General features: G+C 37.5%; 2 protein-coding genes across 5 annotated transcripts in view; both read left to right on the forward strand.

The window, feature by feature from the left end:
• The window catches only part of LOC113668816 (uncharacterized), a 112673-nt gene that overhangs the window by 27327 nt on the left and 57920 nt on the right, over positions 1-27426 (forward strand). The gene's annotated exons all lie outside the window — the stretch shown is intronic.
• On the forward strand, positions 8439-26839 carry LOC113667852 (hemicentin-2). 4 transcript variants are annotated; one of them, XM_089206462.1, is made up of 15 exons: positions 8439-9058; positions 9653-9724; positions 9990-10031; positions 13694-13876; positions 14573-14842; positions 15634-15957; positions 18995-19258; positions 19392-19673; positions 21000-21248; positions 21777-22022; positions 23270-23542; positions 23726-24007; positions 24320-24442; positions 25020-25047; positions 25938-26839. In XM_089206462.1, exons 2-15 carry the CDS (start codon positions 9658-9660, stop codon positions 26314-26316), a joined length of 3012 nt encoding a protein of 1003 aa, XP_089062588.1. In that variant the 5' UTR covers positions 8439-9058; positions 9653-9657; the 3' UTR covers positions 26317-26839. The 4 variants fall into 4 exon arrangements, with proteins under 4 accessions (XP_089062588.1, XP_089062587.1, XP_089062590.1 ...); XM_089206461.1 differs by lacking the exon at positions 8439-9058 and having other exon boundaries at positions 9578-9724; XM_089206464.1 differs by lacking the exons at positions 8439-9058; positions 25020-25047 and having other exon boundaries at positions 9578-9724.

The following is a 27426-nucleotide window of genomic DNA, read 5'->3' on the forward strand; positions in this document are numbered from 1 at the left end:
ATCTGTACAAACCAATTCCGATTAGAAGAGAAGTTTCGGAAAACTTGAAACTCCCGTGGGCTGGTAACGAATTAGCGAATGATGACGTAGAAAACCGTGAAAACTCTCAGTTGACACTTACAAATCTCTCACATTTCTGGTAATTTTGTATCGGTCAGCGTTGAAATGCTCTTGCAATAATGTCTGATAGCGATGTCTACCTACCTTCAGCGAGCTCTACCGAGAGTTGTGATACATCGTACTCAAGTAATAAAGAAGAAATGGACGTTGCGACTACGGTTCAGCCCTACGAAGGAGAACCGCGTGCATCAAACGAAGATTTCGACGAAGACTGACAAAGACAGTTTCTCGCCTGCGATGTTCAAGTCAAAATTAGAACAAGAAAATCTCATTATTGAATGTTTAGTTTGTTGCTTTTGTGTTCTGTTTCTTACGGTGAAATCTATGGAAAGAATGGCTAGCATTGTTCGTTCCTGTTACCCTAAATTGTATTTCTTCGCACTAAGTGCGGCGAAGGTTCCCCTTGGTCGGTGCTATAGAGTTTCGTTCCCGTAGAATGATTCCCTTAGCTAACCAAAAGCTAACTTTTGATGGAAGAATCAGCTGTATCGCGAAGCACGATCATTTTTCGCCGTGAGGTCACCGGGCAGTTTCATAGCATGTTACTCCTTTCCTTAGACACTGCAAAGGCAGAGGCGATCGTTGTCGGGCCGGTCAAATGGAAAAGAAAAGTGCGTTTAGAGTCATCTGATTCAAGTTCATCTCAAAAAGGGATTTCAATGAAGAAATCTTCTATAGTTTAAGTGCAGCATTGCCATATGACCCATTTCTCTCAGTGGCAAATAATTGACATCAGTATAAGTTGTAAATTTCGTATGCATCGACTTTCACACAGCACTGGGATTCGCTACCATTTAATTCAATAATATTTGTGTTTCTTAATTTATCTTGTTCCAGTGCTTTTGTGCCAATGAAATCGCTACTGTTGCGAATTTTCTTTTTTGAGGGCAGGGGGGAATTGATGGCTCGTGGAATAGATTTTTGGGAACCTAGGTTAGAAGAACACACGGCCCCTTCGAGCTTGTGTTTATGTCAGTATTTGCCAGAGCTTTCGCACCGTTCAGGCAACAGAATATCGGTTAGCTCAGGAAAGAGCTTGACCTTAATTACAAATGTTGTATTTCTGTTATTAAAATACGATGGAAACTACAATTGGTAGGGTTTTCATATGATAATGAAAGCGCAAATGTAGTCATGAGGAAAGACAAGGAGTATAGGTACATCTTAAGCGCGTGAAGTAAAAAAAACATTAAGGAGCTCACCGTTCTTCGCTTGCGAAATGTCAGCCGAAAAGAATGTTGAAGAATCGTTTACGGTGTGGGAACAGGCCCCTTAATCAGCATTCTCTTTAGCTGAATTCACTTGTTATCTTCCTATGATTTGATCAGTGATATGTGTCGTAACAGTTGTCTTCGAAGCCGGTACGAAGGATAAGGCCGATCGGCGATCGAAGATCGAAGCGCGTCTATTTTGGTCATACAGCTACATCCTTTGGAAAGTAGTGTATAGTATGTGTATTGTTCTTGCCGCGCAGTACGTTTGCCCTTTCTTCTTGATTTCTCCTTTCTCCACCATAGTTGCCGACGTGTCTCCACAGTTTTCTACGTCACAGCTATGATACGTAACATAAACTTTTTGGCCGCGCGCTTAATGGAGACACTTTTGAGCCGCCAAATAGTACTTCCAATGCGCAAAAAAATGGTCAAGGAGAACTCGCTAGGCGCTAATTATTTTAAATAGCTATCAACCAGAAAATACAAAAAAAAATCGTGTCATGGGCACTTTAAGGTCAATTTCATCAAAGTTATTTGCCTAGTGGAGTCCTTCACCTAGTTTATCTCGTTCATTTGGTATTTTTTAGTACCTCCTTCGCATCAATTAGCCTCCTTGGAAAATACTTCTTCCTACAGCTCGTCTGAATGCTTACCATGTTGATAAACACGTTTTAGATTATCTTTAAGGACTACTTGATAATGATAACTTTCTCTTGATGGTTGTAAGTGTATTCAACATGTCATAAAATATTGAAATTGTTTCAATTTACACAATGATCAGACCAAAAAGTGCCCCTTGGCAGCGGAAAATTTTTTGGCGGGCAAAAATTAATCAAATGACCACAATTTTTTTTATTTTGGCTTTTTGGTAACGGTTGAGTTATGGATTCGTTTTCTCTAGCGACAGTAACAATTTACGATCTGCTTGTGCACCTTATTGCATATATTTATTGGTGTCTTTCTTAGTGTTGTGGTTCCGAATCAGGCGAAAATATTAAGCAAGCAATAAAATAAACAGTATTTTTAGGCAGAAACTAACTTCGCCAAAATATTTCTTTTCATCTTTTTTCTCCTATGGAATCTGCGTTGGACTACAGAACGTAAGTAGATAAGGTATTTCTCTTTTTCCATTACTTTTGAGTCTCTCCATCTAATACGTCCAGCTCACTACTCGACCACGAGCGTTCTCCTGTAAGCAGCACAATTTGACTCCACGCTTGGTGTGGGAGTAGGACGGGTTTGGAATATAGAATTGATTCAGTTTATCTTTTTAATAATAAATAATTCCTTCTTCCAGTCAATGCTAAACATTAGTTTGACTGATTCAAATGCATTCTAGCCTTTTCAGCAATAAAATTACGTTGACAGTCTTTATATGCTTTGTCATGTTTCTCTTTTATTTCTCAAGGTGGGTGTTACAGTCTTATGCGTCCAGGAAGATTTCATTCTCGCTCTTTCTCGGATATTGAATAAATTAGTAGGAATTCCGCTTCAGTTAGTTTGCTGTTTTTCTATTTAACTATTCTTTTTTTTCTCATCCCTGTACAACCATGAATATGATGGACACATCAGGAGGTAAGTTCCAATTTTTTTGTCTTTGCTTTTGACATAGTGTTACTAAAAATTCAAAGTCGAGTTTAGGTCCAGTCTTTAGATGCTTTGTATATCTTACTGCTTTTTAAAGATCTCTTTTCTGTTTCGTGTGAACGAAGATACCGTAACTCGACTGTTCGTTATGTTTCTCTTTTATTTCTCGAAGTGGGTGGTACAGTCTTTTGTATCCACTGAAGATTTGATTTTCCCTTTTTCGCGGATTTGAATAAATTAGTAGGAATTCCGTCTCAGTTAGTTTGTTGTTGATATATTTTTATATTCTTTCTTTTCTCATTCTTGTACAACCACGAATATGATGGACACATCAGGAAGTAAGTTCCAATGTTCTTTTCTTCACTTTTGACATAGTGTCGCCATAAATTAAAAGTCGAATTTACTGAGGTCCGGTCTTTAGCTACTCAGTCCGGGGGTTATGTTTTAAGAATACCGCTCTTAACACGTAATACGTAGTTGTCGATCTAATCCGTCCATTAACGCTATGCCGACGAGTTTTTGTGTTCCTGTATTCCAACAATAAGCAGGAAATTAAAATGCAGGTGATTCTCGTGAGATAAAAGCTCTTTCCGAGGAACCATTTCATATCTTTCTATTAGGGCACAATGACTCGCAAACGATTTAGCACCCCCTACCTTTTCTTCTTCTTTTTTTCTTTTGATCGAAATATTCCAGGAAAATCCAAAAAAGTTTCATGTTTATCAACCACGGCTTGTTATAGCCTTGTTACTTCCTAAGGAAAAAGTCGAGAGTTTCCGATACTTTTCGCTTTTGTGCTTCTTATCGATCAGATCGTGTTCTATCATTGTAACGCAACCCCAGTCTTGATGCATTGGCCCACTCTATCACTGAGATGATCGGTTTGCCTTCTCTAAGTAGCAAGGTTCTTAAAATTTGGTAAACTGCTGTTGTCATTTTGTAATGAAAAAGCCAGAACTTGATTTGGGTCATATGGATTTCCTCCCTACCCCTAATCCTCCATGTATTTTCAAGGGAGCGGCATCTTAAGACGAAAGAAAGGTCACGGTTTGTCATCGGAGTGAAAGCACCGTTTAGATGAAAAACTATTCTTTTTTTTGTCCTCTCGATGATGTCACTGCGACTGTCTGTTTGTGAATTGATCTGCTGTAGTGAAAGTATTTAGATCTCCAGGCTTAAGAGGTTCGCGATCTGACCTGGTACTAGTGCCATGAAGTTGGGTGGGCTAGGGTCGTTCTCCAGTTTTTGTAAAGCTGTTTGTACAGCTACCTCAATTGAAGAGTTTGTCAACAGTTCCATAGATCTCGAAACGCATAATTGTGCTTAGTTTGGAGCCATTTTATAACTGCAGTAACAGTCACCGCAGGATCGGTGCAGGATGGTCTCTTGCAAGATATGTATTTTGGAAGGAAAATGGCAGAGTTCAGTGAGCCCTGGGCAGTACAATGATATAAGAAAGAATACTTCCCTTGTGGTACTATTACAAGCTAATACACCTCGCCTCAAAGGAACGAAATTAAATTGCCTGTTTTTGATGGATATCTGGGTTTTATTAATTAAATTTAGTCGTGGCTTTGCTTTTTTTTTGGTTTCCATCTTTTGTTTCTTTTTCCTTTCTATTTGATTGAGGCTTCCCAATTATTTTCGTGCACGTTGTGATACAAAACACATAAATAGTGAGATATATCTTCTTCGTGTTACATTTAATAATTCTATGTTATAAACTAATTGTAGTTCTTGCTTTAGAGTGTTAACTTTCTTAATTGGTTTTCTTCATTTTCTTTTTAATCTGGTGCATTAACCCTCACTTGTCAAATCAGCGCGTAGGTAACGTTTTCGTTGTGTAATAATTTTCTCTTTTCATTAGTAAAGATAATGGTTAATGTCTAAGTAAATCGGTGTTCATGGTTTCTATTACATTTAACTTGCTCGAAACAATTGGAATATCTAGATTGACATCGCTCAACAAGTGAAATGAGGCACGAGATTTGCCTTCCTGTTCGTAACTGATAACTGAGTTTCATTGATTACTTGTAGTTTGTAGTTGATTAAAATCCATCGCATTCTGTTACTGTGATAGAGACTCTTTGGGAGTGCATTTTTCGAGCTGATTTTAGCCTTTTTCCTTTTTATTTGATTGAGGCTACCACGTCTCAATTATTATAGAGCACTTTGCGATACAAAACACATAAATAGTGAGATATATCTTCTTCGTGTTGCATTTGAGAATTCTTTGTTATAAACTAATTGTAGTTTTTGCTTTAGAGTGTTTACTTTCTTAATTAGTTTTCTTCTTTTTCCTTTTAATCCGGAGTAACGTTTTCCTTGTCTGATAATTTTCTCTTGTCATCGGTAAAGATAACGGTTTCAAGTGGAATATCTAGATTGACACTGCTCAACATGTGAAATGAGGCACGAGATTTGCCTGCTTGTTCGTGATTGATAATTGAGTTTCATTGACTACTTGTAGTTTGTGGTCGATACATACTTAAGTGCTTTTACTTTCTTTAATATTTTTTTTATTCATTTTCGTTTTAATCTGGTGCACCATCCCTCATTTGACAAATCAGAAAGAAAGTGATGTTTTCGTTGCTTAATAGTTATCAGTTGAAATAATTGTTACTGACTACACAACATTGCTACAAACAAGTCGAGTCGAGTAATTTTATATCGAAAAGAGTAAATATTTCAAGGTTTTTACAATTCATTACATTAAGAAACAATTCAAGTTGTGTTTACTTTGTTGCTCTCAGAATAGCACAGACACGGACAGTTTAAAAATTATGCTAAAAAGCATACGTTTTGATTGCTATCATGCAATCTACTTCACAAAACATCTGAAGATTAAAATTTCCTTTTTTGGGGTTGTATTTAATGATTATAGGTATTTATCAAATTGCGTTTGTACTCTAGTGTACTTACTTCCTTTTCTTTCTTCTTGCATTTTCCTTTAAATCTTGCACATTGACCCCAATTTGGGAAATTAGACAGTAAGTAACATTTTCATTCCTTCTAAATAGCTATTAGTTAAGGTAATGTTTTCTATAGGATTGGAATTGCTTGAGGCAAGTTGAATACCTTCCCATCCGGCCCTCCCACACAGTCAATTAGTACACAGTATCTCACAACGGCTTTAAACTGATCGTGAATTTCAGTTGATTCATTTTCTCTTCTTTTCCATCGGGTTCACCAAGGTCGCATTCGCACAACAAGTCGTAAGTAGCTTTTTCTTTACTTTTCCTCATTCATTTTCACATTTCTTGCAAACCAGGTACTTTTCGACAGTCATCATGTGTTAGACTCTCTTCAGAATTATCATCATTTTTGCGGAAGAGTAAATTTGTGAAAGAAAAAGCTTTATTTACAATGAACCGGTATAGTTTTCGCCCCAACCAATATTTTTGATTGCGGCCAAGAGTTATACTTTGGCAAAATGTCCTTTTTACTATTGGTGGCTGAGAGCATGTTAAAGACTTTTAACCGGTCAGACTTCCCCATTGACTGCCAATATGGTAACCATTTGAAATACCCAACAGTTGTGGCAAGTGTAATAGGATGCTTAGTCATACTACTGACTGTTCCATTAACAAGACACTTTTACTTAACGATACCGAACTTAAGAACAATGTAGGCAATAACAAATGTGCATCACCAACTAACATATCTCTTTTTCTTATTTCCTACCTTAACGGGCAAACAGATCGTAAGTACGTTTTCTTTTTATAGTTATTTGGCGGATTTCACATGTCTTTTGACTACTGCAGTAACAGTCATGTAACATATTTGTGTCACTGCCGCTTACTTTTGTAATAATGAAAGCTACAATTTTCGTTTTATTAATATGATTATGGATGAGAAATTATGATCATCAATAAACATAGCATTCTGATATTCGCCTTGCTTCCTAAGTTATGGTTGGAAACTTGTTAAGGTCGTTTTGAATTAGGCTCTTGTGGGAATATTTATTCAGTATGAACCATAAGAAGATAAGGATCCAATTTTGATTCAATGGCTCAGTTTACGAAAAGATTTAATGTTATCTGTGGTAGACTGTAAAATTGAGGTGTTAGTTACTTGAAACTGATTATGAGAATTAAAGTCATAATCATGAAAATACTTTCATATCAGAACTATTTGTTGAGCAGAGGTCTTAGCCGACTGATTAATGAATATCAACGCTCTTGGTAGTTAAATAATTTCATTTTATTTATTTTTCTGTTCTCGATGTATTTTTTTCCATCATTCCTTGGCCTTGGCAATTGTGAAAAACGATCAGGACGTAAGTATATGTACCGTTGTGATTTAAAGCATATCTATTTGCATGGCACCTTTACAGTACGTTTACGTTAACATATTTAACTAAAGTACAGGTGATAAACGAAAGATAATCAACTGAATGTTTTGAGCAACAGATGCACGTTTTAATTATATTTTTTTATAACTTTTATTTACATGCCACTTCTGCGATCACTTAGCTGGTAAGTTGAATTTAGTTTATCTCGCGCAATGCTTATTCTTAATAATCATTCTCAAGACAATTAAACTTTCCTTTAGTACTTAAGATCTCATTTACAACCGGACCGCGTATGAATTGCTAACTCTTTTCGGAGTGCATGTCGATTAAGTGTTGTAAAAACAAAGCCACAGCGAATCAGAACAACGAAAAATCATTGGAGCCTCAAGAATCTAATATTCAAAGCAAGCATTTGGCATCCAGGATCATGTAAAATCAAATTTGCTGAGAAACTGTAATGCAGGACGAGGCGTAGTAAAACTCCGATGTTACCAAGGATTACTTCTGAAAACTCCATTGAAAATCGCTTTCGCTTACAATAATAAAGTTTCAACTAATGAAATTTACGCTGACATCCATCAATGTGTTTTAAGTTTACTTTTATGCTTTATTTAGAATTTTGAGCTCAACTCGTGCTTACCGTAAATTATATTATAGTTATTGGTAAAGACTTCCATAACTGGCCCCTCATCCTGTGATCTGCTAGTGGCAGCTGATGAGGAACATTCGGTTCAGCAATGCTAACTTTCTCTACCTCCTAATAGCGACTGAATCTCGTCCAAGACCGCAAACAAAAAAGTTCACGGTGTCTACCATAGGATCATTATAAGGCCTGACAAACGCAGAACAGAAATAAAACAAAGTTTAACACAAGTAATTCAAGGGCTGGTCATACCACGCATAAAATCAGTCAAACCCTTAACGCGAAACCGGCGTGAACGAGGTTTAACAGAAATTTAGAAATGCAACCCATCCTTGATAATTTTCTCTTAAGTTTCTGAAGAATCTTTTTCCAACGTCACATCCTTTCCTGGGAAATATAAATTTAGGCGCTAATGTTCGCTGTCCATGTGTTGAGAAAGTACTGGAACCTAATTCCTTTCCTAAAAAAAAAGTGGGGGGGGGGGGGTAGAGTTCTACGATGAATTGTTATTTCATAACTTAAGCTATGTTATTTAGATCATTAACTGTTCCTCCTTTCTTATCTCATCTTTTCTGTCTAGCCAAAAGGGAAGGTAACTATCAATATCATCCGTTCCTATAAATAAAGAACTCTCCTGTGGCTTAATATACACTACTGACTCTCTGCACCGGCTGATTGCTGATCAGCAAATTGCAATCGTAAATAGCAAAGAATTATCTGCGTATGTATCAATGACAGTTAGTGATAGCTGTTAATGTTATAATGTTACTATCCAAACGATTTTACTGATGTGGACAGTACTAGTATAAAATCAATACCCAAGTTCCGTAATAAACGATATTTGTATAATTATCATCAGACATCAGTCATATTTGGCTGATTGGTTGTTTGATTTAACAAATTTTCTTACATAATTATCGATCTCAATGTAAAATATTGACGTACCAAAGAAACTGGTTGGTTCAAATAAACAAATGAATAGATAAGTGGATTAACATCTTTTCAAAATTTTTTTCTCTTTCACGGCGTTCTTTCCGGATTCATAAGCGGGTGAGTGCGACGAGTTCAGTTTGTTTGTTAAGCTTGTGATGTGTTAGTCAAGTATTCCAAGGCTATATTAAGCCACTTACTTACTCACCGAATGTGAATCTTTCTTTTCATGTTCACCTAACATCGTCATCCTAACTGATATAACAGATTGTAAGTAGCCATGCTTGAACTATCATTTATCAACGAATGGATCCCAGTAGAGGGATTCAGACAGGATACTCTTCTCTGTTGATCAGTGGGTGTGGGGACAAAGATTTTGCATAGAAATAAAACTTTTTTATTGTTACAACAATTGAATTTCAACGTTTCAGGCTTCCGCTATATACTGGTGGAACTTTTACAATAAAGTGGAAAATCAAAAATTGAAATCGTTAAAAATCCTGGTTTGTTTCTTTTAAAATTTTTGCACAGTCATCCATTTGAGCAACAGAAAACAGTGTCACTCTCCCTGGCTTATAACATGATAAATCCCTGACAGATGTTGAGAGAACACTAATGATGCTAATAAGTAGGGAATTGTAAGCAGGGTGATTTATAAGCTTCAAGCCATCAATCCTTTTTAACTTGGAGATGCTAGTTCGAAGTCTCTTTGGAAATTAGAAACTGGGATATAGACGATAATAATTACGTATTTTGGTATCCTCTATGACAAGCTGCAGATTAATGCAGCAAGGGAAGTAAAGAGCATAGGTAGAGTGATAATATGACACATGACTCTTTGCACACAACTTATTGTTTTTAAAGGTTGTATGGCGTGGTCATCTTGGAGTAGCGGCTGCGAAGAGTGCAAGAACATTCAGTACCGGCAAAGAGTCGGTAAGTGACAAGAGGGAGTTCTTAGAATTTGTGACTCGAAAGTGCAGTGGTGGGTTTTCGCCATTGTTTTACAACTTCCAAAACTATGCAGCATTCATTAGCTTTTGTTCAATTGGATTAATTCTTATGTATAGATTGCAATGATAATTAGGCAGGAACCTTCAGCAGTTATTGTCAATGGATGTTTTCTTTACTAGAAATAAGATGACTTAATCTCCAACCGTTTATTACTTTTAAAAGATTATCTGGATAACCTTACTTCTAGAATTTAACTGCTCAAGAACTTTGGAAGCACGGCCTTGTACATGTAAGTGGTTTTATGTATGAGAAATTTAAAGACTCAATTGTTGGTAGAAAATGCTGCAAAGATATCCTTCAATTTTGTCACAAACAACAAAGGCGATTTTTCTTTAGTAGAAAAAGGAAGATCATTACAGTTTCATGTAGAACAGGCGTGACTTTTGCGAGCGGGTGCTAAGTATTTTTCCTAAATGAAAATCATGGCTACAAACTTTGATTTTTACAGCAGGGGAGAACTGGGGAGAGAAAGATAATTGCACCAAGATTCGGAACGAAGGTTAAAAAGAAGTAGAGGGGGAGGGGATGGGGATCAAGTTTTAAATAAATCATTATTTTCCTTTTCAAAATTAAAAAGGTCCTCCTGAAATAAATTCTCGGCGAGAGAAGTCTGTCAAATTTAATTCAATCCTTCAAGTGAATTGTCTTGTGAAGGGTTTTCCTAAACTAGACGTGAATTGGACAAGAGATGGAAAGCTACCTGATACCACGAACAAGCTCACCATTAAACAAGTGACTTATGAAGACGCTGGTCAATATACATGTAGCGCTAAGAACAGTGAAGGAAAAAAAGGAGCAAGCTTTACTTTTTCATTTTCTGTTCTTTTTTTTTATTGAAGTGAAAGGGGGTACAGTTCTCATTCATAAAAACGAGAAGGAGTTCTGGTTCATAATTGAAACAAATGTTCGATTTTTTTTTCATTACTGAAAAGTAATTTTCATAATTTTTTTGCGAAAATGAAAAAAAAGACGATTCTCGTTTTCCGAATCAGATCTGCAGACTTTTAAAACACATAAAAAGAAAGTTGATTTAGAATCCAAAAATTATTCAGTTAATGAAGCAATGATGACTTTTAAAAAACGAGTTTAAGATAACCGGTAGAGCAAACATTATAACAGAACTCAGAGAAAAGGTACGTTCTCATCGGTCAAAAATCTATCGGCTATCGTCCCTGTAAACCCATAGATAACCGAAAAATTTTCCTGCCCTGAGAAATGAAGCCATACCAGACGATATCCCAGATTTCAATTTATCGAAAGCCTTTGCTTAATGGAATAGAGGAGGACGCTTTTAGCGCCGCAATAAAAACGAGCAAAATGTTGTTTTCTAACTAACTATTAGCGCCGTTTTAAGCTTTAAATTTCGCTTTCAATTCGCTACATCCCCAACCGGAAGTTGCTCACACTTTGACTGTATCAGCCTATGGAAAACCATTTGAATTGTTTTCCGAGGTTTCTAATTGAGATTCATAACTTCTTGCAGCGCAGAGCTATAACGCCTACTTTGTTTTCTCATTTTAACGTCGGGTCTCGTATTCTACTGAAATTTTTACTTTAATTACTGAGCAACGCCCAAATCATCTCACTCGAGGTTTTTTAGGCCCGAGAATAAAGGTGAGAACAGACTGGCACGGACTCCCCATGAGGCTTTTGTGGTCGCGTCGCATCGCATCAAAACCTTCAAATTATATTTTTCCTCTAACAAGCGAGAGTTTCCCTTTTGAAAGAGATGATCGCAGGTTTTGTAAAGATTACTTTCATCAAGGGCTGACTCCAATGTTCCATCGATATTTGTTTTAAATTTTTAACTGCCGAGTGGTACGTTGTGACCTTTTGGCTTTTGTGTATGCGTAAGAGCCGATTGCCTGGAGGCAAAGTTGACCCCTAACAGAGATCTTTCTATGATGTTTTCTAGGTATCATCCTGCTTTGAGGCGTGGTTTGAATTATAAAAGGCCCTCCTCTTATATTTCTTTCGGAGAATTTGTTCTAAGCAATCTGATTGCTTCGCATTTAATGAAACTATGTTTAACGCCTGGTGGGTGGCACGAGGCGAAGTGCGTAAACTGGAAGGTCTCGGTCGCCTTGTAATGGGTTTTGCGAATCTCTTTGCTCTAAACACAGTGGAATCGAGGAGGTGATCTGGTTCTCTGATATTTAGGCCATGAATTTGATATTAGGATGGAAATAGTTAGCTCGTTTAATAAACTATCTACTCCTTCTCTGTCTTAATCCAAAAGAGAGTCATCAATGTAACGTTTCCATTCTCTTAGCCTAGTTTCGCTTTGTTGGATTAATTTCGTTTCAATTTTCGCCATGGAAATATTGGCAAATGACACCGCCCATTTTCGTTTGGGAGAAGTTCTCTTCATTGAATTGAAACAAATTTTCTTGAAATATTAAGCCAAGCATTTCCTTGAGGTAATGCGTTGGGATCGGTGCGTTATGGTTGTTGAACTTTTCGTACTCTTCGTTCCTTCTTCTTGAGGTATATTTGTGTACAAGTTAGAAACGTTCATTGATACTAGAATAGTGTCTTTGTCTACCTTTGTTTTTCTATGAAATTGATGAAAAGCAGTGGCATCCTTCATATAGGATTGTTGCAATTGCGCCGTAGGCTGGGGCAGTGTCTCCACAAAAGATGATTTTCTCTCGGTAGGGCCTTCGCAACCTGAGATATAGATCTACCGACCGGTATAGGTACGTGTATTTTCGTGAGCTTATAGAATGTTGGTATTCTAGGCGGATTGGAAGTTTGTGAAAGCTAACTCTTATTCATGTCATCAATGGGTTTGCCCTGACGCATTTGGTCAATGATCTCATTAACTCTTTTCTGCATATTTTTCACTATTGGTGCTTTGAGAGGTTGTGGTTATTCATGATGACTGTTGTACCTTTGTCGGCTTTTTTTAGGTTTAATTAATTAATTTGGCTATTTTGTCACTGTTTTTTTATAATGTTTGCCGTGTGCTTTCCTTTGAGCGGTTGCCTATATACATGTTTTTTCTCGTGAGATATCGTTTTCGTCTTCTTCACCAAGACTTTGTGTAAGGTATTCCGCTAGAGAACTGTCAAAGGCGGACATTGGTGCAACTGTTTATAGTGGCTACAACAACATCGACGGTTTCGACTCTTCACGAGTCTCTTCAGCTGTTGTTTGAAGATGGTGTTGCAATAGCAAGGTCTTTCAGGGAAAGGTAGAGTGGTGTTCTCAGTTCCGTTCCCGAATGGAAATTGCTTCTGTGCCCTTTTTATACGTAGATCGTTAGGCTTAAGGATCGAGTTTCCATTATTCCTATTGGTCCCTGATGTTGGTCAGGGAACCAGTAAGGAGCAGGCCATTTCGATCTTACCCGATCTGAAGGTTAGAGTGAGTTTTTAGGAAGGCCTTTTCTGCTACGTAATTCGCCTGAAAAGCTACTAAGACTCTTAATTGAAATTTGTTACGGTTTCCCATAGTGTTTGTTTCTGTTCCCCCTAAAAAGGAGGGGCTTAAAATGTTGTTTTTAAGCTATAGTTTGTGTATTGTGCATTTGTACATTAACTTATTATGCACGCCAGAGTGTTTGCACATAAAGGACGGGGTCTGTCTGGAAACTATCAACATGGGAATAAAGGTAAAGACAGACCGGCACGGATTCCCATCGCATTATCGCCTTCAAATTATATTTTTCCTCTCACAAGTGTGTCTCAATAAGTTTATTGCAAACCCTACGGCATCGCGCCAAATACCAACTTAATGAGTTTACCGTAACCAGATGTTAACATAAACATTCAAATTAATTGTAGAGAAAGGTAGAAATACAGACTGCACCTCTGTCTTACATACTTTATTTGTTAAATGATCCAAACATGTCGTCTATGGTTGTTTATCATATGTTTTTGTTTACAGCATTGTCAGTGGATGGTGGCTGGAGTGAGTGGAACTCCTGGAGTATCTGTACCAAGCCAGTTGGTGGTATACAAACAAGAAAGAGAGAATGCACCAATCCAGAACCAGGACGTTGTGGGAAACACTGCAATGGGACCGGAGCACTGTTGAGAGTATGTAGCAACATGTCCAGTTGCCAAGAAGGTAACATACAAATTGCAGCCTTTCTGATTTCTGTGGATGAAAACTTCTTTGTTGAAAAAAAACTGAACAAATTCAGGAATAAAAGTTAGAATAACAACAAACGAATGGAACTACTGGGTTTGAACTCTAATCACATAATCATCTAGGCAAAGTATGTGAAATGCACAAATTATCAAAAGTCAGGAGTTCATGAATGGACAAACTCTTTACATGTATGGAATTCACCATTCTTTTCTTGAAAGAAATGAAACAAATATCCACTATCATTAGTACTAAAATATAGGTACTAAAATATTTCCACGAGCTTTCGCTAATATTTGTGGTCGCTCTATAAGAAGTCTGCACTATCTGCGCAATGGCGATTACGAATTTTGCTGGACTGCCCGTAAACAATACCTTTTTAGCTAACCCGGTAATGTTAACTATCATCCAATGACAAGAAACATGTTCAAAAATGCGAGAGCTTCAGTTACTAAATAACCTTTTGGCATTGACCTGCCGGCAAAGAAAGTCATGCTAGCTAAACAGGAAATTCTTCCACCATAAACTGAAAAGAAATCTTTCAACGATGCAAGGACTACTATTACTAGGTAATTATATGGGGGCATCATCAACACAAGAATTTACCTATGCTGGAGTAGTTCATGTTGTTTATCGTTATCCTTATTTATCAATTTTTTTTTTGGATATTTGAAGAATTTCCCCTGCGTTTTGAAACAGAGGAGAACCCATCTGTCGGTACAATGGAGATATTCTCAAACAGCAGCTGGCAAAAGCTTTGTACCAGTCAATGGGATGAAGCAGATGAAAATTCAACCTGCATGGCCATGGGCTACTATAACAATGGTGCTAATGACACATGGTACGCAGAACGTGGCAATGCTACAGAGATGTCCACCCACTACAACTGCACCATTCCCACCAGATGTCAAAACGACTCGGAAAAGAAACAACAATTTTGCAAAGGTAATAATGAATTGCACTCATGTAATATCCACATGATCTCCAGAGATGGTAACTTGATAGATTTACTTACACTTCAGATATGAAAACTTTTCCGAGATCAATGATTGTTCATCTTCGGGTGTCTTTTACGTTCTAAAAAGGTGTCTATCGCTAAAAATCTTGCGGGTTTCTACTGTTTACACACTAAGACGATTATAGTTGAATTACTGCCGAAAGAAGAACTTAGCTGCGCAGTTATGCATTTGGGTTTCATGAACTTCATAACCTCCAAACCCCTCACCAAGTCTCCTTAAAACTATTGCATCCTTCTAGTTTCCTTTTTCTCTCTCTTTCGTGCTACTAGGGAATTTCACGATTTTTCACTCTACTTATACTCAACTAAACGCCTTTTTCTTGATTATTCCGTGGGAAATGCTTTAAAATGACTTTCTAGTTTAAAATGTAAATCGCCCTTTTGTGTTCTCCGAAAGCAAAACGTTTTCAGGAAAGGAAAACACGTCTTGAATGTTCCAAAATTAGTGAAAAACATCTACTTTTACAATTTAAAACGCAGTCGCAAATCAATGCAAAAGAGGTTTGTGGTAAAACATTGCAGCAAGGAAACCACTTCGTGACAACGAGCGATGCGGCCAACGTTCGAATACTGAATAATTTGCACCCAGAATTTCCCTTAAAACAAAACACTTAGACTGGCATGAACTATTTATCATTTCGTGATTTATAGGCATTCTTGATTCTTGATAATTAGTGTTTTCTATCTTAACGGATTGAACTTTTTGTAATTTCATAAGTTCCTGTTCGCTTGAATGGCGCAAATATGGAGTATGGAGGAAGAGTGGAAGTGTTTTACCAGGGGAAATGGGCAAAGATATGTAGGAATAAATGGGACTTTAACGATGTCAAAGTTATTTGTCGTCAACTTGGCTTTGAAGAGGCTTTGGCGGAATTCATTGGGTCAGACATAAAGGCTGAGGGAATACCTTTTGCAATGTCCGATGTCTCTTGCACCGGAGAAGAGTTTGAACTTGCATCATGCGATCGCATCGATGGAAAGTTAAATATTCCACCTCAATGTCAGTCGGATGACAAGGGTTCTCAAGCGCTGTGTCAACCAAGTAAGCAACTAAATTTTTTTGTCTGATTAGTTATTCTGGTTTTCGTGGTTGTTTTTCTTCTTGCCATTGACCTTCTAAAGTAGAGGGAAATCAGAGTAAATTCAGATACACAGATGACTAGAAGACCATTTCTAAAAACATTCTGCTAAAGTATGACTCGCGGACAAGCATATACCTGTTCGCAGACTTTACGCTCAAGATAGCGACATGACATCGACTGGGAATGAAATGACTTAGTTTAGTTTAGGGTATAAATGACTCAGATGATTTTGATTTTATCAACCGAGTTGATAATGTTAATTTTCCCCCCTAAAGAGTTTCAAAGCTGAATTTCGAGCGTTAGCCCTTTGTCATGGCGGGTGTTATACTCCCCCACCGACGTAGCACCACAGTTTCTTAAGAGAGGATGTCAGCATCCATCGAACAAATTTGAAATATTGTGGCAAGTCGCCCAAAATTCGTTTTCTCTCCGACTTTCATATTTTGTAGCCCAATATGTCCTAGATAATTGTCCTACATACTTTTACTATGTCGAAAAGTAGCACCAAAACAAAGACAGTGACCGATATAACAGAATCTACTGAGCTTCTAGCTTTTAAAAGACAAAAGGATGGTTATAAAGTTACTGTAAAAATTTCCTTGTGCATTTGTGTTGTTCTATCGTGAGACGAACTCAAAGTCCGGCATTAAATTTAGGGTCTGTTTAGATGGAGGTGGGGGACCTCAGGTCGCCTGTCAATATAATTTCTTGTTTTATTTTGATCACGTTTGCATGATAGGTGGGGTGACCCGCCTAGGCGGGTTGCCCGGTCTGCCAAGTAGGGTAACCCTGTCAGCAATTTGCTATGTAAACGTCTCAAGGCGGGGTAACCCGCCTAGCCGGGGTAGCGTTCATGGCAAAAAGCTCAAAAGCGAAATATGTATGTTTTAAAACTTTGTACATAACCTAGCCGTCTCATGGCAGAAATCATTAGAAACCGTAACGGACACACAAGGAGTGTAATATGCTCACATTTCGAAATATTTAGCGTTGTAAATTAACCATATTTGGTTTCCCAAAATATTCCGTTTAATGCATTAAGTCAACGGTTCCTCGCGAAACCAAACACCGCGTAATGCAACGTGTGACGCTTTCACGAACAAATACATTTGTGAGCGAGGATTAATCTTCCATCTTTTTTGAGATGTGAGCTTGGGACACCTCTGCTCAGACTCCTTAATTGCAAGCGCAACAACAACCTCAAGAAACCTCACCCCAGCACCCCGGGGTTTTAAGATTGCATGTAAACGCGTTTTATTTTTCGACCACGATTAGGCGGGTTACCTCACCTACCTGGGGTCCTACCTTACCTTACCTCCATACCTCCATGTAAACAGGCCCTTGCCTACATGTCGCCATCGTTTAGTAGCATAAATCACAACAATTTGTGAACAAATATCTGACATAACACTCTTACCCTATTTATTTATGACTTTATTAGCTGTTTCGATGATCAAATTATGCCCTACCTCATTTTAGCCAGATTTGAAATCTTCTCCACGTTATTATATCAGTTGCATGACAAGCGTGACACATAAATTCAAGGATGAGTCAACCTCCGAATTACCAAGAGATAGGTTTTTTTTCCCTCTTTGCACATCTGCATATCAATAAAAACCTTCCAAGAATTACTGTATTCAGAAAACTAAAATATCCAGATCCATCAATGGTTCCTTTGCCGGCGGAAGTCAAAGAATGTTCACAAAAGTCAATTCGATTGACAAGCTCCATACTGATTTAGCTAATTGTTCTGTTGTGTAAGCGTCTCATCTTACATGCTAACATGGAGATTTGCTGTTCATTTAAATCGTTCGCTGGTGGGACTTTTGGGTATCGTTAATCGAGAAGACCGACGTTGCATATCTCAGGTCGTTCCCTTGCGTAGTTGTAAAAAAGACATTTCAAGTCACTTGCGGAGATCCAGAAACTGAAGTTGATCTTATTTTGTCGCGAGCCGGCATCTTCGAGACACCAAAAGATACCGATAATTTCACAATCTGCCCCACTCGTAGATCAAATATCGGTACCGGTGTTGAGTGCCTAAAGAAGTGTACGGTCGTGGTAAAGGTAGGGTTGAGTCGATTCCAAAAGCTGATTGGGGAATTGGCAAGTATGTACCACAGATAGTACGCAAGACGTCTGGAAAATTCACTGTACCACCTTGTGTAAAATTACGCGTTCCGTCAGACTTAGGTCTCTATTGGGAATTGGTCAATACACACCCTGTCAGCACCCAGTAACCCGCTTTTAACTGCTACGCCGCTACTGAAACAACGATTAGTAGCCACAAAAGTGACATATTCAAATATTGTCATTTCAACATAAACAAAAATCTTCATACAGGGTAAATATTCATTTTAGTTGGGATCAATTATTGCGTGACTAGCTTATGATATAAATGGGGTAGGGGAAAACACAACTTAAAACCTGGGCTCCCGGCAGAAAGTAATACCGAAGCGTAATATAGTATTAAAAAATCATAAGTAAACAAGGTAAGAGTGTTATGTTAGATTTTTTTTAACAAATTGTAGTGATTTATGCCAATAAACGGTGGCGACAAGTAAGCAAATTTTGCCGGACGTTGAGTTCGTCTCACGATAGAACAACACAATTATACAAGGAAATTTTTACAGTAACTTTATAACCATCAGTAGATTCTGTTATATCGGTCATTGTTGAAACTGTCTTTGTTTTGATGCTACTTTTCGACATAGAAAAAGTATGTCGGACAAAAATATTTACCAAAAAAATAAATATTTCTTTGCTAGCTTCAATACTGAGAGGGGATTAAGTTTCGATGATGAAAAAAAGATTATGTTGACAGAAATATCGGAGGTCAAGTAAATTCGTTACATGAGGTCACGCAACTCGGGTGATATTCACGGTGAAAATTTGCATATTTGAGCGGTCGAACGAAAAAAATAATTTCTCGAAAACTAAAATATATTTTCACGAAAAAACTACACCACAATTATAACGAACCATTTTTTTTTGCAGAGAACAAGAATGTGTTGAAAAGAAATGAACTCTATTTTGATATTGGTAGCAGAGAAAAGCTTCATTGCTCTATAAACAATAAAACCAACTATGCTAGATGGGTCATCAATGGGCGAAAGCTTGAAATAACAAACTCTACTTCTGAAAGGATCAAGGCTAAAGACAGTGGTGATCTGTTCATTGATGATGTGCAGCTGTCTGATGGAGGAATATATGAATGCCAGAGATTGGAATATGTTCAATATTACATTGTCTACATAAATGGTATGAAAACACATCTTTTTATCTTGTAGAAATAGGCTTAACATGCAGGACAATGTCATGTAAGACAAGTGCACTTCTGACCTTTCAACAGTATAGCTACGATATTAGTGCTTTTCGTTACTGCTTTCAACAGCAAGATTTACTCAGAAGACGTTGGACCAACAAACCTTTATTGCGTACACGTCTGGCATTATAAGCTGTAGTGCTGATGGAACACCAAATCCACAGATTTCTTGGAGTAAGAAAGGAGGAAAGTCCTTAGACCCGAAGCGATTCACTCAAATATCCAACGGCAGCCTGCGTATTGGTTTTGTAAAGCCTGAAGACGATGGAACATTCATCTGTACCATGACACAAACTAAAGGACCACAGAGGGTCTCAAGCAGAGATAAAAACATACTAGTAACAGTTATAAGTGAGTGACTAATGAGATAATATATAGAAAGTCACAAAGTCAGTTCTTCAAATGTAATTAATTTAATTTACTCATTTTCAAAACCTTTTCGCTGCTCATACTCACAGGTATGTGAGGTTACATTTTATCGTGAATATGTTCGTTTTCGTTGTTTGAAAGTAGGGTTGTCATGTTAAAAAAATTATACTTAGGTTATTTGTGAACGGTGTAGTTTCCTCGTCATGACTCAAAGTAAGTGCCCTGTGACGAAGTTTATAGTTTCTTTTCAAACTGGTAATGTGCCTAAATCGACTTCGGTTGGTCGTGGTGACAAATTCACTTTCTGAATGCAGTATAATCGTTTGTCTCGCCATGAAGATACTTTGGATATGGATCGCGACTTTTTGACTGCATATTGTGTCTTCTTCCTGTTATAAGGTCGGTAGATATGCATGACCTTATGAAACTCTCTGTTTGGTTGTGATTGACTGGAATCCCACACAGGCTTCGATTGGCACACTTTAACCAAATGTTCTTCCGGAGTCCACTGTCGCAAAGTTGTCCTGTTTTTGTGTTTCTTGTGGTCAACATTCATATTTTTGGGATGTCTATCCCAATGTCTAATTTATGCTGTAACAGTCTCATGTGGATGGCCTCTTTTACCCTGCGTTTAATAATAATAGGATCACTATCAATATACTTTACTTCAGTCCAGAGCAGGTGGTTTCCAGGTGTCTTCTGAAACCGCAGAGGCCTTTGTCTTAGCATGTCGTTTCTCGATCTGCCATATCCCTCGTTTAACCTTACTTCCATAGGTCTGCCTGTTATCTAAACTTTGCCGCACTCACATGGAATCTTGAAAACCACGGGCTCTTGTTTTAAAGATGCAGTGCCATGGATGGCGGGTGTGGTGTTACTATTTGTAACATCAGTGAAATGAATGGAATGCTTTCGGTTCTTCAAATGCTGTAGGAAGGTATCAGCGTTTTCGCGAACCAAGATTGTGAATGTGTCATATACACAGCGTTTCCAGATCCTTCGCGGGTAAGATGATAAGGTTATCGATTACTCCTATAACTCTATATGTGGAGATTAGCAATAAAGGCGACCAGACTCCCCATGGCTGCGCCTTCTGTCTTACGTAAACTGGTGGTCCGAGATAATAGGAGTACGTAGACTTCAATTCGAAGTTCGAAAGGTTCGCGATGTGACAAACGATTAAACTTCATATTAAGCGCTACTGTCATAGTCAAATGTTCATTTAGTTACGGCGTCTAATGCGTTCAATGTAAATGATAAAGGAATACCTCCAATTTTCCTGTAATATGTTATTTATTTACCTTTTAGTTCGACCAGATGTTTATATTTCCAGAGCAAGCAATCTCATCATAGAAGGAAGCAGTGTAAACTTGACGTGTAAAGTTGTGGCAGGTCGGCCTGAACCACGGATCACCTGGCTCAAGAATATTACATTGCAAAGAGAGAGTTCGTCTCTCTTCTTTTCTGAGATAACAAAGGAGGACGAAGGGCGGTACACTTGTAAGGCAGAGAATGAAGCAGGCATTTCTACCAAAGACATTGATATTTCTGTAAATGGTGTGTTTGTAAAGCTCACAACTGTATTATAAATCAATCATGCATTTGATATGCCTACGGAAAGCGAACCAATAGCCAGTGGGCCTGACTCTAGATCAAGGTTTCTGGGTCTGAGCTAAGGGTAAGGTAATTGTAGAAAACTATCAGAAAAATTAAAAAAATGCAAGGGCTTTCAGCTTTTATCTGCGACTGATTCACCGGTGAGGACCAGGTCCTAGATGAATAATTTTTTCACAACGCTTCATTAGTTATTTATTGCGAAGAACTGGAAAGTCTTTACAATTGTTCCTTTGTTCCCGCTATAACAATTTGATGATATCATGGGTAAGTTAGTAAAATAGCCTGACTGACATAGTTTTTGGAAGGATTTGTTTGATATGGTAAAAAAGTGGCTCGTTGTCTTCTTCTCCTTCTTTTTTAATGTTATTTATTATTGTAATTTTTTTTTCTTTTTGTGGGTGGGGGAGGGGGGGGGGAGGTTGGGTGGCTTCTTATTTTGTAATTTGTGTTTACATGCTTACTTTGCAGTTCCACCCCATGTTCGTGATGAGTCTACAAATCTCACCATTGAATTTGACTACCCTTTTATTAGAGAGTGTTATTTCAGAGGTGACCCACAAGTATCTGTCGACTGGACCAAGGATGGAGTGCTAATTAGTAAAAACAACACCTTGGTTATAAGACAAGCGACGTTTAAAGATAAAGGCTATTATGAATGTACTGCTAAAAATGATTATGGCGAAGCAAACTCTTCCTTCTGGATCGATGTCACAGGTAAACCCAAAATTGTAGTTTATGTCATTTATCAAACTTGTAACTTAACAGAGCGTTTGTTTTAAAGTTTATGCTTTTTCCCCCTATCGAGCTTGCCAAGTAACTAAAATACTGGGCTGCATCTCCCGGGCTCGTTTACTGGGCACATAAAAATCACACAAACACATTGATCTGGAGTAAAAATGGCTGAGGGCAAAGGCCCAAAGCTGGTTTAATCAGTAATCAAAACTGAATCGACTATTGCCCAAAATATTTGAATCTGGGAAAAATAGCTTGCCCAGTAAAGGTGAGGGCTGAAAAACAACGCCAACAAAATCAACTATTAACTTGAGCTAAAACAAAGACATGTGGCTGGAATAAGGGGAGGAGGTGGGGTACAAACAAACGTGTCACTTGCAAAGAAATCTGAAGTGAATGACTCTGTGAATTCTGTCACGAGTATTAGACTACACAAAAGGTGGGGGGTCAATACATTGCAATACTCGCACCCCTCAACCAGGCCTGTCACGCATCTTGCATTGTCATGTAACGCTCTCTACACGTGACTAACATATATCAGCAATTATCACAATAATAGAACATTAATAATTGGGGAAAAAAGCATAAAAATCCTATTCGCGAGCAAATATTTTCTTTAAGCCAAATTTAAATAGACCTATTTTTTTCTCTTTTCATCCATTTCTTGGTCACTTAGAGTGGATTCTGACTTACAGACACCCAGATTGTAAATGAAGATAAATCCATAACCAAAGAAATAATGAAAAACACCTCCCGCTATTTAGGAATTCCAAATCCTGTGGTCCACTCTAACATTTTTATCCGTGGACGCATGCCAAAATACTCAATTTGGAGACGCCAAATGACACATTTCCTTTTCTTTATCACAAAATGCGAATGTTTCACATTGTTTTGATCATCATTGCCTGATAACTTTTCAAATTCAATAAATACTGCTAAAAAATAAAACTGATAGCCATTAAACATATATGTTTTTAACATCACACTCAACAACCAGAAAGAAAAAAGTGAAGGTTATCGGCACAACTGGGGCAACTTAAGGCGAAACAATATCTTTTTATGCATAACGCGAAGAAAACCTTTGGAGAAAAATTACCTTGGTTAAAAATTGACTTGAACATCGCCTTTCTTGTTTTGATTTTTTTATTGTTGTTGTTTCGTCGTTTTATCAAAGGTTGGATAAATGGAGTTAAAATGACCTTATTAAGTTTGGATTTTTTTTATTGAAGTATCTCCACAGATTATAGAGCCTCCGATAAACCAGTCTGTTACTGAGGGAAACTCTGTGAACTTTAGTTGCCGAGCCTCAGGTGTGCCAGCACCAACATTAGTCTGGATTTTTAATAATGCTGAACTGCCATCTGGTATCAATCAAACCAATCACGAAGGAGAATCATTCCTAGAATTTTTAAGCGTCACAAAAGGGATGGAAGGGACTTACAAGTGTGAAGCGAAAAATAAAGCAAATACAACTAGTTCCTCTGCAACACTGCGTGTATACGGTAAGTTTAATGATAAGGACGATAATGATGACGATAACAATAACGATGACGCTCACTTTGACGATGACGCTGACGATATCCATGGCGATGAAGATGATGTGACGCCAACACTGAACTGATGCTGACGATTAGGGTGACAAATATGGACCAGGATTTTAATCAGTTGCCTTTTTCTTAACGCAGGAAAAGCCTCTGTTCAAGTTTTTCCAGATCAGTATCCAGCAATGACAGCAGGAGACAACCTCACGTTGACCTGCATCGTCAATGAAGAAACAATAAATGTGACTTGGAAAAAAGATAAAGATTCACCACCTAAAAGAGCAAAGATCGATACGCGATTCGATGACAAAAAGAGCACATTTGCTATAACTGAAGTTGAGAAGGAGGACAGTGGTGTGTATTCTTGTGAGGGACGTAATAAGCTCGGTTTTGTTGACCGTTCCTTTGTAAAAATAAACATCAAAGGTAAGCTGATGTTACTGTTGTGTCCTAAAAAGACGTAAAAACTTTATTGATTGAAAAATATATTTCCAAACAGATTAAAACTATTTTTCAGTTAAAGATGAAACAAATGTGGGTCACCTGACCCATCTGCATGAAATTACCTTGCATTGCTCTGTGAATTTCAGTTATTTTGCTTTTAAGAGCAGGTGTCAGTCAAGGGTTAAATAATGCGCCATGCTATTCCAAAGCTATTCCAAACAACTTGAATTTTATCAGTTATTTTACTACCGTCGAGATTTGTCTAATGGCCACATATTTATCTTACACAATTAGCGAAGCAAGTGCCACGAGCTATGCAAAGTTTCAACACTTTGTGGTATTACATTGGTGGATCATTGGCGGCAGCGACTGTCATTTCGATAATTGCCTGGTATTTCTGCAAGCGTCGAAGGGCAGGTGACGTCCATTTTTCTGTGTTGTTTCAGATTTCTTTTTCTGAAAAATGTGGGGGGGGGGGGATGGGGAACACTGAGCTAAGAGTCTAAGAGTAGAGATATTTTTATAAGAATTACTCGTGTCCGGCCAAAAAATGCTAATTGTAGAGTTTTTTCACATTTGTATATGTTTTGATAACAATTATAAATTCAGGAAATATCACGTCACTCTTCATTTGTGTAAATTCAAATTATACTGCCATTACACAGAAATTTTGTTAGAATTTTATGTCAGTGTTTTGGAGTACGAAAGAGCTATTATAAGCAGGTCATATTGTGCATTTCCAGTACTGATTTTGAAGGTCCCTCTACAGTCCCGGCAAAGCCCAATGCTAATCAAATTACAAAAACGTTACAAATTATATGAAACTAATTACCATGATAACCCACCTTATTCCTTCTCCTGTTGTTTGACAACAGAGTCAAATGCAAGTTACACTTGGTTTCTGAGTCACAAGCTTTAACTTAGTTAATGATGTCATTCTTACTCACAACGAAGCGATTTCTTTCATCTCTTTCCACATATCCTTTGATAATAGCCCCACCTCATGTGCCATCTAGGCCGAAGTAAGTGAATTCTCTTTTTTTTAATGCTCACTGTTTGAACGTGTGGTTATTACCGAAGTTTCTAACTCTTGAATAAGTCTCAGTAAAGTAGTGATAAGTAAGTGCCGCTGCTGAGCAAATACGTCTTTTTTTTTCAGTTTGTACCGATTATATTTACCATTATGAGCACACTGACCAAAATAAAGGTTTTTTTTTCTTTCGAAGCAGCAGCAGTTTTCGAAGCCGCTCTAATCAAATGGCAGTCAAATGTTTCCTAACATTCTTTCTGTTTTGGATTCGTCCGTCCTTCACTTGCTTTGACACCTTGTTTAGAATCTTTTTTTTTTTGTTACCAGTATGCTGGGTTGTGGGTGGCATACTCGTAAAGAGAAAGAGAAGCTTTAACCCTTTGTCACTCTTTGTTACAAAAAATACAGTTGAAATACATTCGGAGTCTTGTAGACCGATTTAAAATACTACTTGATATATTGATTGTAGACAATAATTCGGATGGTTTTGGTTAGTATTTCATTTCTCGCGTAGGAGGTACGATATTTATAAGACGTAAATTGCCGAAAAACATAGTCGGCGCTAGTTTACCTTCATGGGAGGTTTATCCAATCTTTTTTTTTTTTTAATAAAATCTCCTCTCTGGATCGATGCGTCGAAAAAACGGGTTCAGTAGATTAGTATCCAAACTTCACCTATAATTTCAATAATTTTTTCATTGGCAAGTGTTAATTTTCTGAAGCACGCGGAAATGAAATGAAAAATGAAATGAAAAGAAAAAAAATTAAAGTGAAGATATAGAGGATATCTTTACCACGTTACGTTAAACCAGATTTAAAGAAGGAAAAGATAGATAGGTAACACAGATGGTTAAAGTCTTATCTTCATCTGCAATTATTCAGTGAAGGGGAAGACGAAGTTGAGCTGGATAAGCTGAACGCTGTGGTTGCAATTGACGATGGTGCTACAGCTTTCCCCTTCGCTACTAACTTAGAAGGCAAAGGGAAAGCTGCAGCAAATCTCGCCCATGAGGTGGGTAAGCACGGTGCTGCTGCACATCCCCTTGTGGTTGGAATTGATGATGGTGCTACAGCTTTACCTCTCGGAATCAAAGCAGGAGAAGAGGGTTGCCTAGCACACCCTTTTGAGAGTGATAAGAGGAGAGGAGAGGCTGGCGTACAAGAGTATGATGGTAATCAACTTACTGCTGCGGATACAGACGAAAATGGAAATGACGAAGGCGAGGAGTCATCTGAAGCAGCTCCTCTTGTGCAGGACTGAGGCTTAAAAGCAAAATTGCTAAACCTCCATGGTTATAGTCTTATAACACTCTGTGGTAATTTGTAGTTTAGATTTCGAGAACTTCAGCCTCAATATTTCATAGCTTTTGATTTTAAGATGTAGTTTTTATTGTACTTTTATTTAAGTAATGCTTTGGTAGTGATGATAACCATTTTCATAGTTTATAAATGGAGGTTGAGTGGAATTTCCTTGAAAGAAAAACTTGTTTATTTACTTCACTTTTGCACTTCTTAGTTTACCGTTTATTCATTTGGTGCTCTTGTCAGTGCTTTGTTGTTGTTATTGACTGTAGGCTGATAGAGAAAAAAAAAACTAACAAACAAACAAACAAAAAAAAAGAAATTGCCGTTGAGATAATTTTTATAACTGATCAAGTCAGAAATGCTGCGTAAATTTGTGAGTTTTGTTCCTAGTATAAGTAATATTTCTTAATCTAATTAAGAATAATTAATTTGTTGTAAAACACCCCCTAAATGCTTCAATAAACTTATATAAGCTAAAATCGTTTTGTTTACTCCATTCATTGCAGAAAAAATGCTGGTCTGGATTTAACTGTAGATTTGAAGGACACCATAGACTAAAATGACACTTAGTCGAGCCAATATAATAATGGATTCTCATTCATTCATTTTTCAATTTTGTTTTTTCCACGAGCAGTTACATATAACCCTGACATGAGCAAGGCCTTTGACAAAATAAACGATGGCATTCCGGCGTGGCTTAGTTCATCATTAATCCATCTAATAGGAAACAATTAGCGCTCATAAATTCTGAGTCCATTACCCTCTGGTCTTTGAATCCAGAGTGCCACAAGCGGTTATTCCATGACTTGTTTTATTCACAATTTAAATAAATAACTTTTCATATGCCCCTCAATCTTGTTTTACTGAATATTAGTGGATGATACTAAACTTCAGATTTCTCTCCTAGTTCAAGGCTGAGCTAAGACAACAATTTTTTCTGAGAAAGAGAGTTTTCTTTAAATGAAAGTGAAATAAAACCACGACCGTCGATCAAAAGATCGGTAGGGACTCGGTATTTATCTATTTGACTGTTCAATATGCTCATAAGGAAGTATTTATCGTTTGA

Source organism: Pocillopora damicornis, chromosome 5 (genome assembly GCF_964200805.1).
Source record: "Pocillopora damicornis chromosome 5, jaPocDami1.2, whole genome shotgun sequence".
NCBI lineage: Eukaryota > Metazoa > Cnidaria > Anthozoa > Scleractinia > Pocilloporidae > Pocillopora > Pocillopora damicornis.

What these genes read in the sequence shown, in the direction of transcription:
- LOC113667852 (XM_089206461.1), top strand. Translation starts at nt 9,619, where the DNA reads ATGACTCTTTGCACACAACTTATTGTTTTTAAAGGTTGTATGGCGTGG. An exon ending in GGAAGCACGGCCTTGTACAT is followed by an intron (nt 10,032 to 13,693) that starts GTAAGTGGTTTT and finishes TTTTGTTTACAG; the next exon opens with CATTGTCAGTGGATGGTGGC. An exon ending in TGCAACACTGCGTGTATACG is followed by an intron (nt 23,543 to 23,725) that starts GTAAGTTTAATG and finishes TTCTTAACGCAG; the next exon opens with GAAAAGCCTCTGTTCAAGTT.